We start from the raw sequence: 23,846 nt of genomic DNA, 5'->3' as shown, positions 1-23,846 counted from the left end.
AAGTTTCTGGATATTTAATAATTGATAATTATTTAATTAATTCCAAAAATTAATTTTTATGATTGTTTAGTACTCCTTGATAGAGTCCTTAAACATGTTTAATTAGACTAAAGAAGGTTTGAGAAAGTTTACTTTAGAAAGGAACTTGGAAAAAAGTCAACACTTTAGAATTTCAAAATTTTCGAAAACTTGAGTGGGAGTCCCAAAAAGGGAAGACTCTCTCTCTCTCCAGCCTATCTAGAAGGGGCTGGAGAGGGGGGAGGCGTCACCCCCCTATTGCCTATATATACAACAACAACAACAACAACAACTACGCCTTCATCCCAAAACAATTGGGGTCAGCGATATGAACCAAAAAAGAAATTCATTTTGGGTCTTCCACATGAATCCTTTTCCTCCAATCATTTCTATCCAACGCCATGTCCTCGGTGAGGTTCAAAGCATTCATATCCTTTCCTATCATCTCCATCCAAGTCTTCCTAGGCCTACCCCGACCTCTTTTAACTAATATATTTTCCCATTTCTCCAACCTTCTAACTGGAGCATCATTAGGCCTTCGCCGAATATGTCCAAACCACCGTAAACGATTCTCTCGCATCTTATTTTCAATGGGTGCAACACCTACCTTCTTACGTATCTCTTCGTTCCGAATCTTATCTTTTATTGTATTTCCACACATCCATCTAAGCATCCGCATCTCAGCTACACTCATTTTTTGAATATGATGTCTCTTGGCAGCCCAACATTCCGTACCATATAGTAAAGCGGGTCTAATAGTCGTCCTATAAAACTTTCCCTTCAACCGCAATGGCATTCTACGATCGCACAACACTCCAGTAGCACTTTTCCATTTCATCCACCCAACCTTTATCCTATGATTTACATCTTCATCAATTTCTCCATACTTTTGAATGATGGATCCCAAATATTTGAAATAATCATTCACCGGTATATCTTGCTCACCAAGCTTCACTACACTCCCATCACTACTTCGTTGCTTACTAAACCGACATTTCATATATTCAGTCTTACTCTTACTCAACTTAAAACCTCTAGCTTCCAATGTCTGTCTCCATAATTCTAACTTAGCATTAACCCCAGCTCTAGACTCATCAATCAAAACAATATCATCAGCAAACAACATACACCACGGTACATTTTCTTGAATTGATCTCGTAAGCTCATCCATCACTATCGCAAATAGGAAAGGGCTTAAAGCAGATCCTTGATGTAACCCAACCGTTATCGGAAAATTGGTTGTCACCCCTCCACAAGTGCGGACATTGGTTACTACTCTTTCATACATATCTTTAATTATACTAATGTACTTGAGAGAAACACCTTTCTTCATCATTGTCCACCAGAGAACGTCCCTAGGTACTCTATCGTATGCCTTCTCTAAATCAATAAAAACCATATGCAAATCTTTGTTCCTCTCTCTATATCTTTCAATAAGTTGTCTAAGAAGATGTATAGCTTCCATAGTTGATCTTCCAGGCATAAAACCAAATTGATTCTCCGATACCATGACAACCTTCCTCAACCTAGACTCAATCACCCTCTCCCAAAGTTTCATAGTATGACTCATGAGTTTTATACCACGATAGTTTGTGCAATCTTGTATATCACCCTTATTCTTATATAAAGGCACCAAAGTACTCTTCCTCCACTCATTAGGCATCTTATTTGTTCGCCAAATCAAGTTAAAAAGATTTGTCAACCATTCTAAACCTTTCTCTCCCAAGCATTTCCAAGCCTCGATAGGTATACCATCTGGGCCAACTGCCCTTCTTGATTTCATTTTCTTCAAAGCCTCTGCAATTTCTTTCTTTTGAATCTTGCGCATGAAGTCACGATTTATCTCATGAAAAGGAATGGAGAAGTCTCCAAGATCTTGAGCATGACTATCATTAAATAGCTTATCAAAATAATCTTTCCATCTCTCCTTAATCTCCTCATCTTTGACTAAAACCCTTTGCGTTTCATCTTTGATACATGTAACCATACCCAAATCCTTCGATTTCCTATCTCTCATCTTTGCAAGCCTATAAATATCCTTCTCGCCTTCTTTGGTATCCAACTTGTCATAAACCTCCTTATATACCTTAGCCCTCGCGTTTCGAACAATTTTTTTAGCTTCCTTCTTTGCTATCATATACTTCTCCAAATTCTCATTATCACGACTCTTACTTAGATTTTGTATAACACTCTCTTTTAACCTTAATAGCTAATTTGACATCCTCGTTCCACCATGATGTATCCTTACCTAGTGGTGCACCGCCTTTAGACTCACCCAATACCTCCTTAGCTACTTTTCTCATACCACCCGCTATCTTATTCCACATTGATTCTGAATCCTCCTCGAGACACCAATCAACTTCCTTAACTACCTGCTCTACAAACATTCCTTGTTTAGCTCCTTTCAGTGCCCACCACTTAATTCTAGGATCTATCCTATGTCTATCCCTTTTGCGGCATTGTCTAATTCTAAGATCTAAAATTAAGACTCTATGTTGTGTAGCTACACTTTCTCCTGGTATAACCTTACAATCGATGCAACAACCCCTATCTCTCTTTCTAAGTAGGAAAAAATCTATCTGACTCGTATTAACCCCACTTTTAAATGTTACTAGGTGAGACTCCCTCTTCCTAAACCAAGTGTTTGCTAAGATCATATCATAGGACAAACAAAAATCTAAAATCCTTTCTCCACTTTCATTTCTTTCTCCTATACCATAGCCTCCATGAATATTCTCAAATCCATCCCTACTAATGCCTACATGTCCATTAAGGTCACCGCCGATGAAAAGCTTTTCTCCATAAGATGTCTCTTGTACTACTCCATCTAAATCTTCCCAAAATTGATGCTTAATGGAATCATCTAAACCTACTTGAGGTGCATAAACACTAATAATATTAATAATATCCGTACCTAATACTAATTTAATAAGTAAAATTCTATCACCCTTCCTACGGACCTCAACTACATTATCTATAAACTGACGACTCATAACAATCCCTACTCCATTCTTATTCCTATTTATTCCTGTATACCAAATCTTATATCCCCAAGGTTCTATCACTTTAGCTTTCTCACCTACCCATTTGGTCTCTTGAAGACATAAAATATCAATCTTTCTCCTACACATAACATCTACTAACTCTACCAACTTACCAGTTAAAGACCCTATGTTCCAAGTGGCTAACCTAATTTTATGGTCTTGGACTAACTTCTTTACCCCCACCCGTCCAACAAAGTGAGGGAACCCTTGCCTATTTGACACCACACCCAGGCGCCGGTGTGACGCGTCGCTTCTGGGCGACGACCTAGCAACCCTTGCACATTTATCACTGCCTCCGGGCCTAGAGAGTACAGCGCGTCGCTCAGTAGGGAACGCCCCAACGAAATTCTCATATTGGTTCATTTTCATAGGATATGACAAAGTTGTTATGCTGGCTGTCACAGGCCTACCGCAACCCTCCTCCTTTATCCGGGCTTGGGACCGGCAGTGTATAACTACACAGGCGGAGTTCCCTATTGCCTATATATACTACAAAAAAAATGTCACACTAGAGAGAAAGAGAGAGAAAAAAAAAGGAAGAGGAAAAAGAAGGAGCTTTCTTCTTCAATCATCTGACGTTTTCACCATCGATTCTTAGCTTTCTTTCGATCTACGGTTAAGGTACGAGTCTTTCTCTTGTTCTGAATGAGAAAAAGAGCATGGATTTGTATTCCATGCAAGATTCTAGTAAAAAACCATGGAAAAAGAGTAAATCGAGATATTTACTCCAATAAGAGTTTTATGACTCTTTTTCGAAGTTTATTTTGGGAAAGATACATATATTAATGCTTGTATTTGTGAATCCCTAAATCGGGACAGATTTGCAATGTTTATAACATGTGCAAATCTGGTCCAGGTTTAGTGCATATACAATTTTTGGTAACGGGATGCAAAAATAAGTAGTTACATGTATTCTTGTAATTTGATTTGTTGATAGATACATGACTAATCTGAAAATCTGTAAAATCATGTTTGCTTGTTGTGAATCATGCATAACTTAATAGATATATGCATACTTGATAATATGAATTTGTATAAGCATACAAAACTAAGTGAAATCATGTATCTATATGCATACTTGATATATTAATCTGTATAAGCATGCAAAACTGAGTGAAATCATGTATCTATATGCATACTTGAGCGATGAAATTCCATATACATGCAGCCTAAGTTTGAACATGCATCATTGAATCTAAATATGTGTGTTTTTGCATATTACATATATATATATATATATATATATATATATATATATATTCTGTTCATTTTCCTTTTTCAAAAAAAAAGTAAATTATTTTTTTCACGAGGGCTCGCGGTCTGGCCAGCAAACCAGCCGAGCTCGGCTCGGCCAGGCAAGTATTTAACAAAAAAAAATTTATTGAGCGAAGCTGGTCTAGTCGACTGACTAGCCGAGCTCAGCGCGGCTGGCCAGACCTGGCCACGGCTGACAGGCCTGGTCAGCCAAGCCTGCCAAGTCGCAGAGGCCCAACCAAGTGTATAAAAAAATAATAATAATAATAAAATAAAATTTATTTTTAAAAGCTTTTGGACCTCAGTCGACCCACAGTTGGTTGGGCCATAGGGGCAGTCAGCCCCCCAACCAACTGGGTCGGCTGGGTGCTGATGGCTTTTAAAAAAAAAATTGTTTTAAAAGCAAAAGAACATTTTTTTAAAGGGATTTTTATGCATGTGCTTTGTCTGAAAAGTTTTCAAGACTTTCTATGTGTTTTGTATGGTCAGATATGCGTTGGTGAAATTCGGATGGATATATGCAAATCTCTTGGTTGTGCTCACGTAATATGCTTATGTGAACCTGAAAAAGAAAAAAGTACGTGCAGTTTGGCATGAATATTTTTAGATTCTTGTTTATGAAAATAGACTTGTTATGATATGCATGTTCATAGTATTAATGCATAATTGTTTTTCATTTGCATGTACATAATTGCATAAGTGTTTACATGTTAAATTGAAATGATTCATGAATAGAAGCATGTATTTGGCATGATTATGTGAACACATGCATAGTAAACACATGCATATGAATGTTGCTTCATGCGCATCTCTAAATTAACATACATGATTGTGCATTGAAAAGCATGTGAAATGAATGCATCATTGGCATGTTCCTTATGATTTTTGCATACAAATGCATTGATGATCAAAATGGATCATCGTGGGCCGTGTGAGCCTTGAGCATGTATTGTTCATTAATTTAATTGTTTATGCATTGCAAAAATCACACTTGACATTATTGCTCTTATTGCACTGTTCTATGTTGTCACGGGTTGTGGAGCTGTGAAGAGCTTCACATGTTGATTTGTGAACCTGTGTTATTAATTTTGATGGTGAATTGATATTAATAACAAAATAAATGAAAAGAACCGTGTAATATATGTTTTCTTAATGTTCTTTTTTTAGTAAGAGAATCTTTGACATAACAGTTTTAGGGAACCGTGAGGATACTAAGACTCTGTGTGCATTGTTGGGATGCATTGTTGTGCCCCTGAACCCGATATTGAGGTTCTTCTCCTGACCACGGTTTTAGGGAGAGTTTGTCACTTTGCTTGGGGGTGGTGTGTAGACACAGCTGTTGTCTGGTATACCAAGAAAGTAGCATCAGTAGATGTGAATTTCCCTAGTGTCTCGACATTGGATGTAGATTTTCAATATTCTAATGGATGGTGTAGATTTCTGATATCAGTCGAGGACTAAGTGTGGAACCCAGTAATAAAATATAACTTGTGTGCTAATCTACAACTGAAAACTTAACTTGACCTCGAGAATTTGTTTACCCGTTTTGAGCATCCGCGGGCAACTGTAATAAAAAGAGAAACTTAAATTATGTGCATTTAATAGGGACATACATATAAAAAGAAAACTCTGATGAAAGATAATAATTTATTCATACATGTGCATTGAAATCATGCATATTTCTGTTATGCATTAGATCATGTATATTTACTTATTCTCTTAGTTGTGAGATTAGTGAATGCATGATATTTGTTCCCTATTGCATGTTAAATATCTTTATTACTTAATTTATGGTCACTGTTGTTTATTAATGATTCTCTCATGCTTAATAATTGTTCTCCACTGCATGAATGGTTAATTGAATTATGATAATTGGATCCCTCTAAAATGTTGTATGAATCTTATCTATATTATTTTACTTATTAGTTTCATTAGAGAGACTTGTACACAGAATCTTTTGGTTCTGACACCCTTACTTTTGTGTTATTTGCAGCCTCAGAGGCTCAGTAAAGCGACTTGCTTTCGAGATGAGCTATGAGGAGACCACAGGATTGCTTGGCAAATTCCTTTGGACAACGTGACTCTTCTTTTTGCTTTATTTATATTTTATTTGCTTATGTTTCAGACTCTATGCACTTTAATAAATAAAGTTTGTGTTGGTTTGAATGATGGGTGTAAGATCCCTTGTAGTGGTGGTTGTTTTTAAATTGTAAAGTCCCTGTGGGAATGTTTCTGCATTTGTTTAAAAAAAAAAAGATTACCACTTTTTCATGGATATGAGGTGGGGTCGTTACTTGACATACGAGCAAGCAAGTATCAAATATCCTCACCAAATCACCAGGCAAAGTAAGCCATGATGACCTTGTGAGCAAGTTGGGGATGATAGATGTCTTTAATCCCAGCTTGATGGGGAGTGTTATAAAACAGGGGTCCATTCTTGTCTTTATTCTTATACTCTTTTTTTCCTTACCATGCTTGTACATAGGCTGAAGATATACTTTGTGAAGAGGGGTATTTTTGTCATTGTACACATCCATAAAGTAAATAGAAAAGGAGAGGGGGAAGTCATGCTCTCTATTCCTCTTTTGCCTCGACTTTCTTCTTCTTCTCTCTTTTCTTCCTCTCCTCTTATCTTCCCTTTTGTCATTTCTCTCTTTTCTTCCTTTATTTTCTCCTAATCTCTTGACCAAATAGTGCAGGAAATCACAATAATGTAGCAGCTGAGTGCAGAACAACAGCACCAGGCCTAACTAAGACCTGGACTGAAACACGCCCAGATCTGAATCATAGTTGGGACATGGTGACACCAGACCCTAAGGCCAGGTGTTATTAAAGGCTAGAGAGAGAGAGAGAGAGAGACTAGAGGGATCCAGGTCAGGTGGACAAGTGTGGCAGCCTCTTAGAAGAGTTTGTGTTACATAGGCTTACACATGATTTCTAGCTTAATACCTTCGTTCATTCATTCATTAGCACCAAATATTTACCATATGTGCATGCATTCGTACATACATATTCTTGCAAATGAGCCTACAAAAGCTGACCCATGCCAAGCACCCCCTATTCATGCTCAGCTCAATAAACTTCATGAGCAGCTTGTGGTTAAGCTCACCCAACCTATCTTAGAAGCATGAACAAGCTCTTAACAAGTTGAGTCTGAGCCAAGCCACAAGGGTTCATCTTATTTGCCAGTCCGAGTGACAACCCATGACCCAAGCAGCGATTCAGGCAACCCTGTGATGGACATTGCATAACAAGGATTCATCTTATAAAAAATCCCCACAGGGGCTGCTTCACACTCAACATGATATGAAAGCATCTGTCAAAAGCAATACATCATAATTTATTCTTTTCAGTGAGACATCCATTCATGGGAAGAAATTGAATGTACTGAACATTATGTCAGGGGCACAACTACCAATCTCAAGTTCTCAACTATAATCATGTGCCAACTCAGAGTGAAATAAATTGAAGGCAGAAAAACTGGATTTTCAACATATTCCATAAGAGCCACCCTTCCTAATGAAGCATTTGGTTGTTCTCCAAACCATAGTTTGAAAACTCACCGGTTGACTTGGTTGACTCGGCCCGGATCTCCCAGTTACTCTGTCAAAAATTAATACAAACTCGTTTTGTACAAAACTCGGCCAAGTCAGCCAAAGTTTTAGCCTAGTTTTAGCATGACTCGATCAAGTTTGCCCATGACTCAGCCGAGTCATGCATATATATATATATATATATATATATATATATATATATATATATATATATATATATATATAATATATTTTGTATATAATTACATATATTATGTAAAATATAATATAAATATTATGCATATTATATATAGAAATATGGTTATACATATATTAATAAAATTAAACATACTATAAAAAACAGTATATACTATATTACTGGTAACATACCATAAAATATGCAAGTGTATACATATATTTACATATATTATAGAAAATATAAAGTTAACATGACCCGGCAGAGTCACGAGTCACTCAAGGACAAGGCGAGTGACGAGTCACTGGGTTTTAAAACTATGCTCCAAACAGATTAAAACAAAAGTATCAGCAATCCAGAGCCATGAAGACAGCCACTCTCTGAAATGAAAATATGAATAATCCACAATATCAAGGCAATTAATCTACCAAAGAGTTTTTTTCACTAAGAGAATAATCAAGGCAGGCCAAAGAGCAGAATGCTATGCACCAGTATCATCCAAGAGAACATTTATTTTTCCAAGGCTGAAATCTAGCATCCTTTAAGTTTTTGGGGCTTCTCTCATATTGGCTTAAAAGAAATGGCAGCAGGCAAGTGGGACAAAATAAAGCACACAGGAGCTTTGGCATGGCCCTTGTGTCATAGAGCATAGATCTACCAGTAACAACAAAAAGAAATCCATGTAACAAAGCAGTAACTTGCATCAGAATAACATTCATTCCAATCTCTACTAGCATGCCATCTTCAAACGGCCGTCAAAGCAAGCAAAAATATTTACAGCTAAATTCCATCAGAATTTTGAAGAAGACTTGCTATTTAACTGCTAATTATTATGTGAAGCTTAAATCGGCCATCATTTTGATCTTAACCTCAAAATTGAGCATTTTCAAAAGGTTGGGTTGTAATACACATCCAAACACTTCTAAAATGCCAGGACCCTATTTTAAGTACATCTTTCATAATTTAGTGGATCATGTGTATATTGTGCACAACCAACAGCTACATTCACAAACAAAAGCTATCATGTTTTGCCTAGCACAATGCAGATCTAACCAATGAACAAATATAGATGAACAGCATCAACTGAGGTAGATCCAAAACAGAACGCACAACCATGAGCTTCTCTATCCATTACTAGTTTTTTATCTTCAAGGGTAAAAGAAGAAAACAATACGTTAATGCAACGGAATTCAAAAGCTACCTAGACAACATGACCATCTTTTTGGCCGATTTTTTTAGACCAAGCAAAGCACCAGCTAACCTAACCAGCATGTTGTGTAGATCCACTAGTATGCCAAGTTATATTCCTCACATAAAACCTAAGCACAACAAAATTAACCAACCATTTCTTGCATGGCCACAAGTCGAGTATGGTTAAGAACAACATCAAAGATCTTAGCATCAAGATTTTCTTCGCATGGAAAATCTCGTCATCAATTAAGTTTTTGTTTTTCTCAGGAAAAGATTCGGGAAATATCTAGAAAATAACAAAATAGAAATGAATATACAAACATATGTATCAAATATATATGTATGGGCCACTAGAATATGAGAACTGGAAATATGAGAACTAAAGTGTGAACTAGGCATTTCCGATGCTTTTTTTGTGATTCTGACCTTGTTGATACATTCAGCATGGTCAATTTGGTGGGAATTGACTGCTAGATCATGCTTTTTCGACAAGAAAGCATGATGTTCGACAGTTTGTATATTTACAAAAATTTTGAGCCATCAATTTTCAACCCTTAAAAAATTCTACTTATGCATCACAATCAAATGATTCAAGAGTTGGCCCCTTTAAAACCAAGCATGTATATCACATATGGTTAGATTTAAGAGAAAAACAAAAAAGCCATGAAATCTCAGTTCACACTCTAGTTCTCATATTCTAGTGGTCATATATATATATATATATATATATATATATATATATATATATATATATATACAACATTGTCCATTTGTCCTCATTGTGTAAGTACCATGCCAATATTGTGATATTTGCAGAATAGGTGATATTTTGAAAATATAGCGACATTTTCTGGATTATATTGGCCTATGACAATATCAACACTTGTTACATAGGTTAATAATACAGTGGCAAGATAGACAAAAAGGGGTTTTAGTTTGTCTGTACATTGAAGGTGATCATAAGATGATGAGTAGCATCATCAAAACAGACATGGAAAAGATGAGGATACATCAACAAGATCCTCTAGTTGACTTGCCTTTGGATAATAAAGAACATTGATATGTAAGTAATTATGTGTTTTTATATTTGTTCTCTTGCTAGAAGTTCGCTTATGCACATTTATAATATAATAATAAATGTCTGCTTTTAGCAGTAGCATTTTATGTAATTTTGTGCATCTTATAATCAACGTCACCTGGACATGAAGGTAGAGCACGGATACAGAACATTGAAAAGAACATTTAAGGAATAGTAGCACATAGAATATATGTGCTGTTTACTATCTGACACAGGTTTAGCTAGGTCCACAGTCTTGTGAGATGCCAGAACTGATACTGCTTCAACATTGACATGGAAAGCTACTGGAAGTGTTCATAATGCATAATCAACTAGTATCATGCGCTGCTGGTCACAAGTCAGTATACTGCAGTGGGAACTTTTGAAGTTTTAAACTCAAAATGACTCACGGACAGATTGAATATCTGGGCAAAGGTCATGTACTGCAGGCCAAACAGAACCCAGTAACTATGGCCACATAGCCTATAATCTACAATTACACCAAACTTCTGAACTTCTATTTTTACAGAAGTCGGTCTTGTTCCACCATCTGATGCCTCATTCAGACCTATATAGAACTAAGTCCCTGCATGTTCCATCTTCCTCAGCACACAAACAATAATGCTTGCCCCTCAAGCCACATTTCAAATTCATATGCTTTTCCAATATGCACCTGCTCCAGACTATCCATGAAGACATCAAACTCAATAACAAGTGATTTCTGGTTATGTATATGCAATAGCATTAATGTTCTGTTACATCAAGGGACCATTATAACATCAACAAGCAGCAATACCAAAAAAGCCTACGCACAGAAGCACCATTTAGAGAAGACGGATACATTCATAGCAGAGCTTCTAATCCACACAAAACTTATAGTCAGGAATCAAAAGTCCTTATGCATCAAAGCTATGGATAAACCTACAAAATTAACAAATATATTTGATTGTCCATGCATGGATAAAACAATGACAATACAACAAAAAATTGTACACACATCTGGAACGTAGAAACAACCAAATGTGATGTTCCTTGAGAGCTTATAATTTAACAACAAATACACCCCACGATTAGTGCTCAAAATTAAAATCTGAAATATGCCGAGTTAATAAACTTTAACTACAAAAATATGTCTGCTGCCGAATAATAAAACATATAAGTGCAGAACATCAAACATGCTGAAGTTACAATAACCCACAATGTACAAGAAGAACAACACAGCAATCAAAAACATTTTGAAAGAAAATAACAAACATATACCTTAACTGAACTAAAAGAACATAAATTAGTAAAAAACAAAAAAAGACAAGGTGAAGAACTTTACTGGGAACAATTTTTTCCAAGAAAAAAGGGGAAGTCCGTACCATTGACCTGCAGTTCAGCAGATTGTGGCCACTGCATCCGGAAAGGAACCTTATCATTAAGAAGAATGCACCAAGCCTGCAAAGCATCCAATTTCTCAACATATCATCATAAGATTTTAAGTGAAAGACATGAATTTTTGAAGCATCACAACTAAAATGTTATATAATCCAGTCCTAACATATAGCTTTACAAGAATACATATTTTATGGCTTTCAAGTTATGTTACCTTGACACTTTTTGAGGTCAAAGTATCAATGTCAAACACTTCTAGACAGCGACATTAACACACCTAGACACAACATGGACACTTCAATTTTCTAACATAGGAGGGTCCAAGAAAAATGGACATTGGGTGTCACGTGTCTAACACTTTGGGTGTCGTAGACACAAAGCGCCTGGTGTTGGACACTTTATGTCTACCATATTTGAATCTTATTTTCTCTGATTTCAAACTTGGAGGTGTCAAAAGTAAGAACTTTGTCACGGAACCTCGCACCTCGACAGTGTTGGGGAATATACATAATGTATATTGTAACTTTATAAAAGGACATTTTTGTAATTTCTACCCACATACTCATTTTAGTTTTTTATTGTCATTTGATAATTAGGGCAAGGGTATTTTTGTCATATAGGTAATAACCCATCTATGTAAATAGTTTTGTTAACAGAATGAAGCGTGAAGCTCGACAGTTTTCTTTTGGTCCTCAACAAGCCAATATATTCTTTCCCTCTTCTTCAATTCTTCTTTTTTCTAGCAGGTTTTTTGAGGAGAATAAGACACAATGGAGTGCCCTAAGTCCCCAAGATGGTATCAGAGTGTTGATGAACACTAGGACCAAGAATCAAAGGGGTAATCACACAAGTGATGTCATAACTCTTTCAAACAACTGAAATGTGTTAAATATATATATATATATATATGTGTGTGTGTGTGTGTGTGTGTGTGTGTGTGTGTGTATTATGTAATTCATTTCTAATACCTGATAGGGGTAAAATAGTCTTTTCACCATTTCTCGCATATTCATTCTTTTGAATATGTTCTTCTTTCTTTTTGTATTTTTTCCTTTTTATTTTCTTTTCCTCCTTTTTTGTTTAAAGCATTGGGGGTCCCAACATAGAACGACTCCATGTGGGAACCCCCAATGGTCTCTCATGTGTCCTTTTTGTGTATAAATATGGGGTTATCCCCCTTGTATTCGCTATGCATTTCAAGGCTTCATCCAATAAATATTTCATCATTTTTATGCTTGTATAGCCTTTTTAGGCTTTCATATTGTCCCTTTGTGGACTTCTTGTTTGAATGCCATAGTGTTTGTCCATTATTGGACTTTGTGAATGCTTGTGCATTCTTGGGTTACACTTTCGCCTATTTCCTTACATGGTATCAGAGCTTGGTCTCTAGAAGAATAGCTTGTGGGTTGCTTCATCACGATGGTCGCTTCGAAAAGCGTGCCACTCAAAGTTTGGATTTAAAGAAAAAATTTACCTGGTATGTATCGCATACTTTTTAAAAGGTGTCTCTTGTATTATTTATGTCATGCATTGTGCATGAGAAAACATTTATTTTCTTGATTATTATTATTATATATAATTATATATATGGATACTTTTTCTATTTTCTTTGGATTCTCTACTTTAAATATTTATGGTATGCATTTGAAAATGCATTTAAAATATAGTAGCCTCTTGCTAAATATGTTAAAAATGAATAGTTCTTTAAAGAAATTATTAAATCTTGTGCGTAAGCATATCTCCATAAAATATTTGTTTTAATTATGCATATTGTCATAGAAATTATTTTTTACAAGAATATATGGTTTTGGTTTAAATCTTAAAGATTATGCTTTTCATATTGCTAATTCCCTTGTTATATGCATTTGGTTTTATCATAATAATTATTGGTAATCATTATGAATTTTATGATTTCCTTAAAATTTTAAGAAATTTGTATGAAGAGTACACCTTGTGTCATCATGTTTTCTACAATATCGTGGATATCTTTGCATACTCATATGATTTCAACGATTCTCTCATTTTTTCCTTCAATAATATTCTTCTTTTGTTTTTTAGCATTTAACCGTTAGTACGCTTTTATGTATTTTGCACTTTATGTGCTTGTGAGATTTGGTTCTTTATGAAATCCTCTTGTGTTATCCCTTGTAATTTGTATTTTCGCATATCTCATTACAATGGTTAACTTTAAGATGTTTTTCTCATTATGCAAAACTAATTCTTTGAAAAACATTCTCGATTGATTATGCTTGAGAATGATCTTTGATATTTGTGATTTGACTTTTATATAGAAAGTAAATCTTGTATTAGATGCTTTGAATGCATTTTTGTTAACTTGTTTTTATCTCAAAAAAAAAAAGTGTCATAGTCACACAAAATTAGATTGCATTATGAATTATGTTTGGTATAATTTCATAGCTTCTATATAACCTATGTGGTTATGAGTTATTAGATCATCTTATTGCTTCAATTATTCATGATTGATAGTAATTATGTATAATTTTGAAAGTGTAAAAGGTTCTTCTAAAAACTTTATATGTATTATTTCCTTAATATATTACATGTTTCGTTTGTCTCATAGTAGACTTTTGATTTAAAAGAATTCCCTTTAATATAATATGTTCTTGTCTTCTCTTTAAAATTATTAGATCTTTTATATATAATGTGCTCTAGTGCATCTATTCCTTGATCGGAATTGATTATGTTAAGCATGATTCATGTTTATTCAAAAGGTTGTCATGAGACATATTGTTATGCATATGATTGCACTTTTTCTAAGATTGGTCATCTACCATTAATGGTTTTTTCAATTTGAAATTATCTTTTCATATTGGTTCCTTTTACTAACTCACCTATTTGGAAAATGATTTACTTTAGTGTTCATTGCCTTTTTATGGCATTTGTATTGTTCATCACAGACTTTTATATAATGCATCAATCTTCTTGGCCTTATTATTGTTGAATTAAAGATGTTTGTTGGGGTGAGTTGTGTGCACCTCGTTTTATGTCATTTTTATATTGTCAACTTTTAGTTTGATTCTAACTGACAATTATGGGATCTCTGATTGTGAGTGTGTTGTATCACTCCTTTGTTCTTTGGCCATCAACTTTATTATGGATGCTTTTAATTATGAGTATTTGGGATGACTGTTTATTCCTTGAAACAATGGTGTTTTGAAATGTGGTCTAAATTGATATTTTTTAAAATTGCATTAGTGTTTCCATCACAAGCCTTCTTATCTTGTGTGTCTTCTCCTTTTATGCCTTTTATCTAAATGTCACTATATGTAGACAAGAGATGTTGATCCACACATTCGTGTGTGGTTTTTAACCCATTGTTGGCTTTGTACTCTTGCTCAAATAGTTGATACACTTGTTTTAAGTGTCATTATATGTAGACAAGAGATGTTGATTCATACCTTCTTGTGTGGTTTCTAGCTCATTGTTGGCTTTGTACTCTTGTTCTAGTAGCTGATACACTTTATTTTGAGTGTCACTATATGTAGACAAGAGACATTTGTTCACACTTTTCTATGTATTTTTTAGCCCATTGATTGGCATTGTGCACTTGTTCTAGTCGTTGATACACTCGTTTCAAGTGTCATTATATGTAGACAAGAGGTGTTTTTACATACCTTCGTTTGTGTGTTTTGGTCCTTTAAGTGGCATGTTGTTTATGCTCTTGATCTAGTCACTGATACACTTAATATTTGAGGTTTGGAGGACTAGGAAGTGATTGCTTATGATGGTTAAACTGATACTCTAATTTATTCATTCAAATGCTTGAGAATTTTTTCAAAATTGTCAAACTCATCTTCTCTTCTATGAGAAATGATTGATTGAAATAATTTCAAGCATCTTGCATTGCATTATTAAAGTTTGCAAAATATCATTTCTTGATATTATGGGATTTTTTAAATGTGGAAGACCCAAAATGATTTTCTTTGTTGGTTCATATCCCTGACCCCAATTGTTTTGGGATGAAGGCGTAGTTGTTGTTGTTGTTGTTGTTGTTGTTGTTATTGTTATCTTCCGCAAATTAGTTTTGACTTGCTTATATCATTCCCTTTGTCATGTAGGATCTTTTAAATTCTTTAATGAACCTTTTAAAATTCTTTAGTACTTGTTCCTTATATGGAAAAATGTTTATCGACAAAATTCAGGCATTTCATTGATAATATATATATATATATATATATATATATATATCATATGTATATTTGGTTCTCTATACTGAAAATCACTCTAGGATGGGTGAATGAATTATGCTTTTAATTTATTATTGTGTTCACATTGTGGTATGCACAAATTTAATTAACTCATCTTTGATAAAAGTTGTTATCTTTTCATTTGTTGTTTCATGTGCATGATTCACATAATTGCATGCATAAAGTTCATTAGTTCTTTCTAAAGATTTTGAGTTTTCTAAATAAAGATTCTATATTATTTGTGCATTTGTGATCTATTGAATGTGTTGTGCCTTTGTGCACACTTCACACATTGAGAACTTGGTGTACTTGTGCATATAGTTTTTTTTGAAGACTTCCTTACTTTTGTACTCTTTTGTGAGTATTTCATTGTGCCTTTGTGCACTTAGCCTCTTTGTGATTCTTTTTGGACTTGATTTTATTAAAGATATTTTCACATTAAAATCATTTTTCGAACTTGATGTTCTTTTAGTCGTGAAGACATTTTCACATGGTGCATATTCAATGCTTCTTAAGCATTTTTGTCATAAATAAAGATTTACTTTTTGTGTCTTTAATAGACATTCTTTTGAGAGATTTGTATGCTTTTTGGAAGACCACCATGTTCATTTAAGATAATTTTTATGCATAATTGATTATCTCTTCTTAATAAATCATATGTCCCTTAAGTAATCAAATCTTCTTATGATCAATATTTTATGGTTTCTTGAAAAATAAGTTGATTATGATTTAATTCCATCTTTGAGGGTTGCTCCTCTTGTCTTCCTTAATATTTAATGATTCAAAAAGTTGTTACTATTTTGTTCAAAACATTTTTATGCTTGCTTTACAATATATTGTTTTGCAACTCTTGGGCTAGAATATTTTTCTTTGTGTTCTTGGAGTCTTCTTTTAGTTTGTTCTTTCTTTTCAGGATCTTTGAGTGACACTGTCGATACATCATGGAGATAACCAATGAAGGTGCCAGGAATGATCACCAATAAAGGCGTTTTAAAGACTTATATTTGCAAGAATTTTTTGAGATGCCATAAAGATGGAGATTTTCTTTGAAGACTTGGACTTCTTCCCAAGAATCCTTTTGTATTTTCAAACTTTCGGGATAACCTTCTTTTTTGTCTAAAGCATTGGGAGTCCCAACATAGAGTTGTTGGGGGCTCCCAATAACTCCATGTGGGAACCCCCATTGGTCTCTCATGTGTCCCTTTTGTGTATAAATATGGGGTTATCCCCCTTGTATTTGCTATGCCTTTCAAGGCTTCGTCCAATAAATATTTCATTATTTTTATGCTAGTATAGCCTTTTTAGGTTTTCATATTGTCGTGTTGTGGACTTGTCTGAATGCCACAGTGTTTGTCCATTATTGGACTTTGTGAATGCTTGTGCATTCTTGGGTTACACTTCCGCCTATTTCCTTACAGAATGAAGAGGTCGTCTCTCTTTCTATACATCTGCCTCTGATAAAGAGCGACTTTAGGAGCTAATAAAGATAGAGATCTAATGTTTTGGTGCAGTACAAGAGTTACGATTTTTCTCTTATTTTTCTATCAACAGGGTTGCAATTTTCTTTACAAATTTGTGCCATGTGGCCTTCTGGTTGTTATAAAGGTAAACCTTTCGCTTCCATAAAACCGTAAGGTGAAAAGTTTCAAGGAGTTTATATTGGCAGCACCTCGATGTTTGTGGTTCTTTTGTCTGTAACATCAAGAGTTATGGAGTTAGAGAGGTCCTTGCAAAGTTTTGAATGAAAGAAATAAATAAATAAGGAGGGAGCAAGCATAATTTAACCATTTGGGTTCAATTTCCAGAAAATACAAACTTAATAGATGCTCTTCATTAGATCTTTGTTTGGGTATTTTAAGTGTGGAGATTAAACCAATGAATTGAGTGAGAATTTTCAGTCTTGTTAAGTACTAGAGAGAGTTTTCAATCAAGTTTGGCACAAGGAGTAGAGGAACAAAGTACCACAAGTCATCCACCTTAGTGTATCCAAAGTACCAAATTGCTGTTCACCCTTTTAAGTGTTTGGGCTGATGACTAGAACAATTTGCATGCTTAGTTATAAAAGGGAAAAACGAGGGGTACAACAGATCCTAAAGTGAAGTATCCGTGAGTTGTTCTAAAAGGACAGCTGTATTACTCTTGAAATATGGGACATGGAAAAAACTCATCAGTTCATTGTGAGAAGAAGTGTTCCCATGCAGTAAGTACGACGAGCCTTAGGAATGTAGGGGGATTCCAAAGTACAAATGTAAGATTCAATGGAAGAAGATATATTGGTAGCGATGAGAAATATGAATTGTATCCATTATCATAAAATCCATCACAGAAAAGGGCAATGTTTGGTTTGTGGTAGAAGATTTGACACCAAAAGATGTAAGCCCTTCATTCCTTGAGTTCAGAAACTTTCAAGGGAAAATTAATAGAATAAACTTGTGACTGTAGTGAGCTTGAGGATGAGGGTTGAAGAATTGGAGATCAAGGTTAGAGGAAAGTCAATGCCCACATCCTCCTTGGCAACAAGAAAATGATTGGTCATGATAGTGAGGATAAGGGACTGTATATTCTGATGATCCTCAAGTCTTGACATCAGTGAAAGAGTCCATTCTGTCTCCTGTGGCTGAAGAGGTTCAGTTGTAGCATAATAGATTGGTTCATCTGCCTTTGTCTAAGTCAAAAATTATGGTACCAAGCGATATTAGGATAAGAGTTTGTCTCAGAATGTGACACAACAAAAAGTGATGTGTCTTCTCCCTGTAGTACATCCAAGAGTTGTAAACCCTATGAGATTCTGCAGTCAGGTGTGTGGGGCCCAACTCCAATTGTTTCTATTGATGGCCATAAGAATTGTGATTCAAAACTTGAATTCAACTACATGCATGAATGCCAATTGGATCAAGTTCCCAAACACTTAAAAACTTTCCAAGTGGCAACAACAGAATCCACCTACATCTTCAAAAATCAGGGGGACCGTATTAAACTTGGTCAACTAATCATAGCCTTGAAAAAATCAAAATATTCAACCACTCCAAAGATGTGCTAGGGGACCGTATTAAACTGACTATCATCCAACAGATGCATCTATATCAGCCACCCAAGCCAATTCTCAAGACAGATCAAGCTTAACGTGTAAGTTATTTGGCTCAAAACCATGCTTGAACTCAGGATCACATGCCCAGTTTCCAAGATGGAAAGAGCTCACAAGTGAGGCAAGTCAAGCTGCTCATAAGTGAAATCTCCAGCCAACAATTGCATTAAACCAAATTTCTGTACAAGAAGTCATAGGACTAATAGAACACTGTTTTAGTAATGTGCCATTAGAGCTTCTCTAAGTTCCACAAATAGCAAGATTTCCCATGTGATGTGTATGCCACACATACCATCAAACAACAGGCGCTACTATACTACAATGCAACATTTTTCCATGATGTCAATAAAGACCAGGGATATCTTTTCAACTAATTTCAAGCATATAGCATAAGAAACACAACATGCTTCACAAATCTATTCATAACGTACGTATTCCAACAGGCATTGCATCCTATTACAATGAAAATTAAGCATAATGAATAGAAAGACATGAACTGCTCACCTGGATATCATGTCCAGCTTTTTGGAGGAAATCATGATCTGCTCTCGTTAATTGAAATGTTTTCTCCACATTATACACCGGATTTGTTCTGAAAATAAATAACCCCACCCCAATTATATGCCTATATATAATTCAGATAAATGGGCAAAAACACATTAATTCACTATGCAATATTTGACAACAGGAAAATTCTAAGATAGATTTAGTTAGTCAAGTGAAATTTTAAGAAAATAAATTTTACGTCGTTAGGTGGCCAAATCATACATACACTAGGCAAAATATATATCCAAAACAATACTTATAGAGATTTATGAGCTCTTAAAAAAGTATAGTTACATCTTATCCGTTATTGTTACACAGGGAAGATATATTACAAACTTCACTAGCTTAACAGCTGAGAGGGTTGAAGCATCAAATTCTACCTTGACATTGCTCTTGAAAAGAAATAAAATCAGTTATAATGGCTTCTTCACTGTTATGAAGCATCTTTTCCAGAAAACCCGCAAGCTTGATTTACAGGAGTCAACTGCATCAATGTTTTTTTTTCCTCCCAGAAGCAAAATATGCAGACACACCACAAAAACTCACATGGATAGCCATGTGGAGTTCCAGCCCGATACTGCAAAACATGTATCCACAGACGAAGCATGTACTCGGCACCATCAGGGTACTGTTCCTATTCCAAGAAACGCAGCCTGCAAGGTTATCCACAGACCAAGAATGTGCTAGGCACCGAGGTACTGTGCCTATTCCAAGAAACCTATTACTGATTACCGTTAAAACAGTTCCAATGAATGAATTGAACAATCATTGAGGTCATTTTTTGCTCTAAAGCAGCTATAAACCTATATTCTTCCTGTGAGAAATGTTGTGGTTAACAACATCAACTATTCAAAATAGAATGATATTTTCTACAAGTTTTAGGTCATATTTATACAAATTATTTAACAAAAAAATTCCAAAAAGCAATGACAAATTTACATTACTTCACCTCAACAATTGGAATGCAACTACAACACAATGGTTGCAATGACTTACTAGTCATATGTCACAAAATAGTCGATAACAAACCATACAGTTAAGTAGCAGTTCTAGGTCATATTTACACAAATTATTTAAAAAAAATCCACAAGGAAATGGTGAATTTACATTACTTCACCTCAACAATTGGAATGCAACTACACCACAATGGTTGGAATGACTTACTAGTCATGTCACAAAATAGTCAATAACAAACCATACAGTTAAGTAGCAGTAACCTTTTTCTGATAGTATACGAGGTGACATCAAAAATTCAAAGGCGAAGAAAATTATTCTTACTTTTAACATTTCAATACTCACCCTTCTGTTGTGACATTTGCATTTGCCCACCTCACTGGAAGTAATGGATGCCTCAAGGTTACCCAGAACCTGCAAATTACCAGAACAGCATAACAATGGTTTAATCATGAATTTCCAAAACAAATTTATCTGCATTTGCAAAGTCTTTTGATGCTTCATGTAGATGTAATTCGCTTTCTAACACTAAATCAGAAATCACATCCAGGATGGACTATCAGAAAATAACTCAGAAGATTAAACAAATATAAATGTGATGTACATAATTAATTCTCCACTGAAATAGAAGCTGTGGTTACCGATTCCCTTATCCAAGCTGATCATCATGGACCAAACCCCATATCTTCAAGGCATCAAAATAGTAATTCCCAAGTGACAGAATCCAATGCTTTGTGAGGTCAACCTTCAAAATAAAAGATGGCTATTTGGAAGAAATAATGGTGTGGATTGCCCCATTTCAAGGTTTGTGCATTCTTTAATACAACAGAGTTGTACAAGGGCACATTGAAATGGTGAAATCAAGTTCCTCATTGATCAGTCTCAAAGCTGATACTTTAGCTGCGGTTTTGTATATGCTGCCCAACAGTTAGAATGGCAAAATCAGCATCACTGGACATCAGGATGAGGATCAAGGTAGACCTACTAAGAATCTTCAGCAGTTAACTTTTCTCATGAAATTCCATTAGCAATCTCATGAGATCCTCCTTACAGCATGCCCAAAATAATTTCAAGAATTCAAGAGTATATGCATCCAGGCCTGGCGCCATCCCCCTAGCAATGGCCATACTGCATTTTTCAATTCCTCTCAGGTGATCTCCACCTCAAGTGCAAGCGCCTGACCCTCATGCAGTCTTTTCAGCAACTGTGTAGGTGGCCGCTCCATCAGACACTGGGTTGAATAGTGCTTCGAAGTAATTGGCTGATTTCCACATAATGCCATCATCCTCAACCAGTTCTTCTCTTATTTTTAATATTTGTATATTGTTTTCTATGTTCCTGATGGTGAACAATGAAAGAACTTAGTGTCTTGTAGCCATAAAATTCTGGCCCTTTGCTGTTATTCCTGCAAAGCTGAAAGCCCTTTTTTCCAACCCTCAATATCTTTAAATCTGAACAGCCCCTCATTTCTAATCCATAGCACAATGTTCTTCTTAATGATGTGGACCCAGCTGAAGAAGACCCAAATCCAATTTCAGAAGTCCAAGTACTTGGAGCGGACACAGTGCTTGCAGATCCAGCTTGAGGCTCCAAGCTCAAATTACTAGAAGACGTAGGACCCACCCTTGGGGTGCCACCTCATCAGGCCAGCTTGGACCATGTGGGACGCCCTCTCCAGATTTAGACTTAGGTGGCTCTGTGGGACCCACCTCATTGGTGCCCCCACCTTTTTTTAAGGCCCATGGAACTTGTGCAGCCCTCTTAAGGGATCCCTATAAATATGGTCATAAGGGAGTCCAAGGGCTAGACCTAATTGTGGAGGAGGACTCTATTTTTGGAGTTGGTCAAAATAGGCTTAGCCAAAGTTAGCCTATGCTCTTAAGGTTTACCTAGTTTTAGCATTTCTCTCATTATTTCAACTTCTAAATTGTGAAGGCTTTAAGAGCCCTGCCTTGGCCTATATATAGGCCTCATTTTCAGTCTCAAGAACAAATAAAAATTGAACTCTCTCTCTCTCTCTCTCTCTCTCTCTCTCTCTCTCTCTCTCTCTCTCTCTCTCTCTCTCTCTCTCTCTCTCTCTCTCTCTCTCTCTCTCTCTCTCTCTCTCTCTCGTCCCTACCCCCTTGACACATCTCTCTCACTAAAGGTTTATTCCTCTCAAATTGGGCAAGTTGATCCCTAGTGGATCTGCTCTTCCAAGTGGACCAAGATGCAGTCAACTTTGAACCAATAGTGGTCTCGACCTTCTCAATCCTCATCTGTGGGAGTTAGGCCTTCCCAAGCTGAACCACGATTGTAGCATACCCTAACCTACTTAGCCCAACCTCATTAAGTTGTCCCTTACCTTGCACTTAGAAAAAACACTCAGCCCAAACCGTTGAGCCTCTAGGTCGGAAATTTGCACCCAGCCTTCCAATTGGATCTCTAGTTTAACCAATCCAAAAATCTTGATTTTATCATATCTCAGTTTTGAGATATTAATTTTCCAAATTGGGTCTATCTGAACCAAACACAATCCTACCTCCAAAAAAAACCTAAAAAACCCGTGACTTATCCTAATTGCTTATCCTAGAAACTAAACCCTCTGACCCTGAAATTTTGGGAACCTTTCCCTAAAATTTGGAAATTTTTTGTGGCGTCGTTTGGGAGTAGTGAATTTTTCACTGAAACCTGTTAGAACTGGCCTACCCTATTACTCGAATTTCACCTTGACCTAACCGAGCCCACTAAACCTAATCCTAGACACAGCCACGCAACAACTAGTATCAGAGCGCATCAACTGGTACAAGAGTGAACGATCCTTCGTTCCTTGAATTATTTTCAAAATGAATTCCACCTACAAAACCACCAAGAAGACGAGCAACCCAAACTGGTTTGTGTGGGAAACCGCATGTCCGGGCTCGCGGCGAGCTTCGCACTAATATTGGACCTACTGCAACAAATCTAGTAAGAAGTTCAGGCCACGCGGCAGGAGCTCCGATCTGTTGCCCAAGTTATTGATGATTTCAAGAACATGCGAATCAACCTCATTCTGCAGCACGTCGACCAAACCAGCAAGAGTGATCTTGTCATCATCACTAAGGTTGACACAGTTCCCTAAGGACTGTTGGAGGAAGTGCAATCGAACCCAAGAGTGCATTAAAGTGGTGTTCCACTCTAGCAAGTGGTGAAAGCGCTTTCTCCCACTACCATGGGAACGAACTCACAAGATGGGAGATGTATTGTAAAAAGGCGAAATATAAGCCTAAGGAATCTCCCCGAAAATAGTTTAGGGTGTACCTTAGAATGCCCCAATGGCAAGAATTTAGTGGAACCGATGGCACGAAAAATGCCATGAGACACCCACTAGGGTCTATTTCAAAAAAGAACTCCTAAGGGAGGAT

The 23,846-nt window shown here is 35.9% G+C and overlaps 1 protein-coding gene across 3 annotated transcripts in view; it reads right to left on the bottom strand.

Annotated features, from left to right (window-relative positions):
• The window catches only part of LOC149821163 (E3 SUMO-protein ligase SIZ1-like), a 201,156-nt gene that overhangs the window by 66,010 nt on the left and 111,300 nt on the right, over positions 1-23,846 (bottom strand). For all 3 annotated transcript variants that reach the window (XM_089982042.1, XM_089982041.1, XM_089982043.1), the window contains exons 7-9: positions 20,809-20,877; positions 19,468-19,555; positions 11,658-11,733 (exon numbers count right to left, since the gene is read on the bottom strand). In XM_089982042.1, coding sequence (XP_089838168.1) covers positions 11,658-11,733; positions 19,468-19,555; positions 20,809-20,877 — 233 coding nt within the window. The remainder of the gene's footprint in view (positions 1-11,657; positions 11,734-19,467; positions 19,556-20,808; positions 20,878-23,846) is intronic.

Source organism: Nuphar pumila, chromosome 12 (assembly GCF_984573655.1).
Source record: "Nuphar pumila chromosome 12, dmNupPumi1.hap1.1, whole genome shotgun sequence".
Classification (NCBI taxonomy): domain Eukaryota; kingdom Viridiplantae; phylum Streptophyta; class Magnoliopsida; order Nymphaeales; family Nymphaeaceae; genus Nuphar; species Nuphar pumila.
The sequence above is the reverse complement of the archived record's forward strand: the minus strand, read 5'-3'. Positions and strand labels throughout refer to the sequence as shown.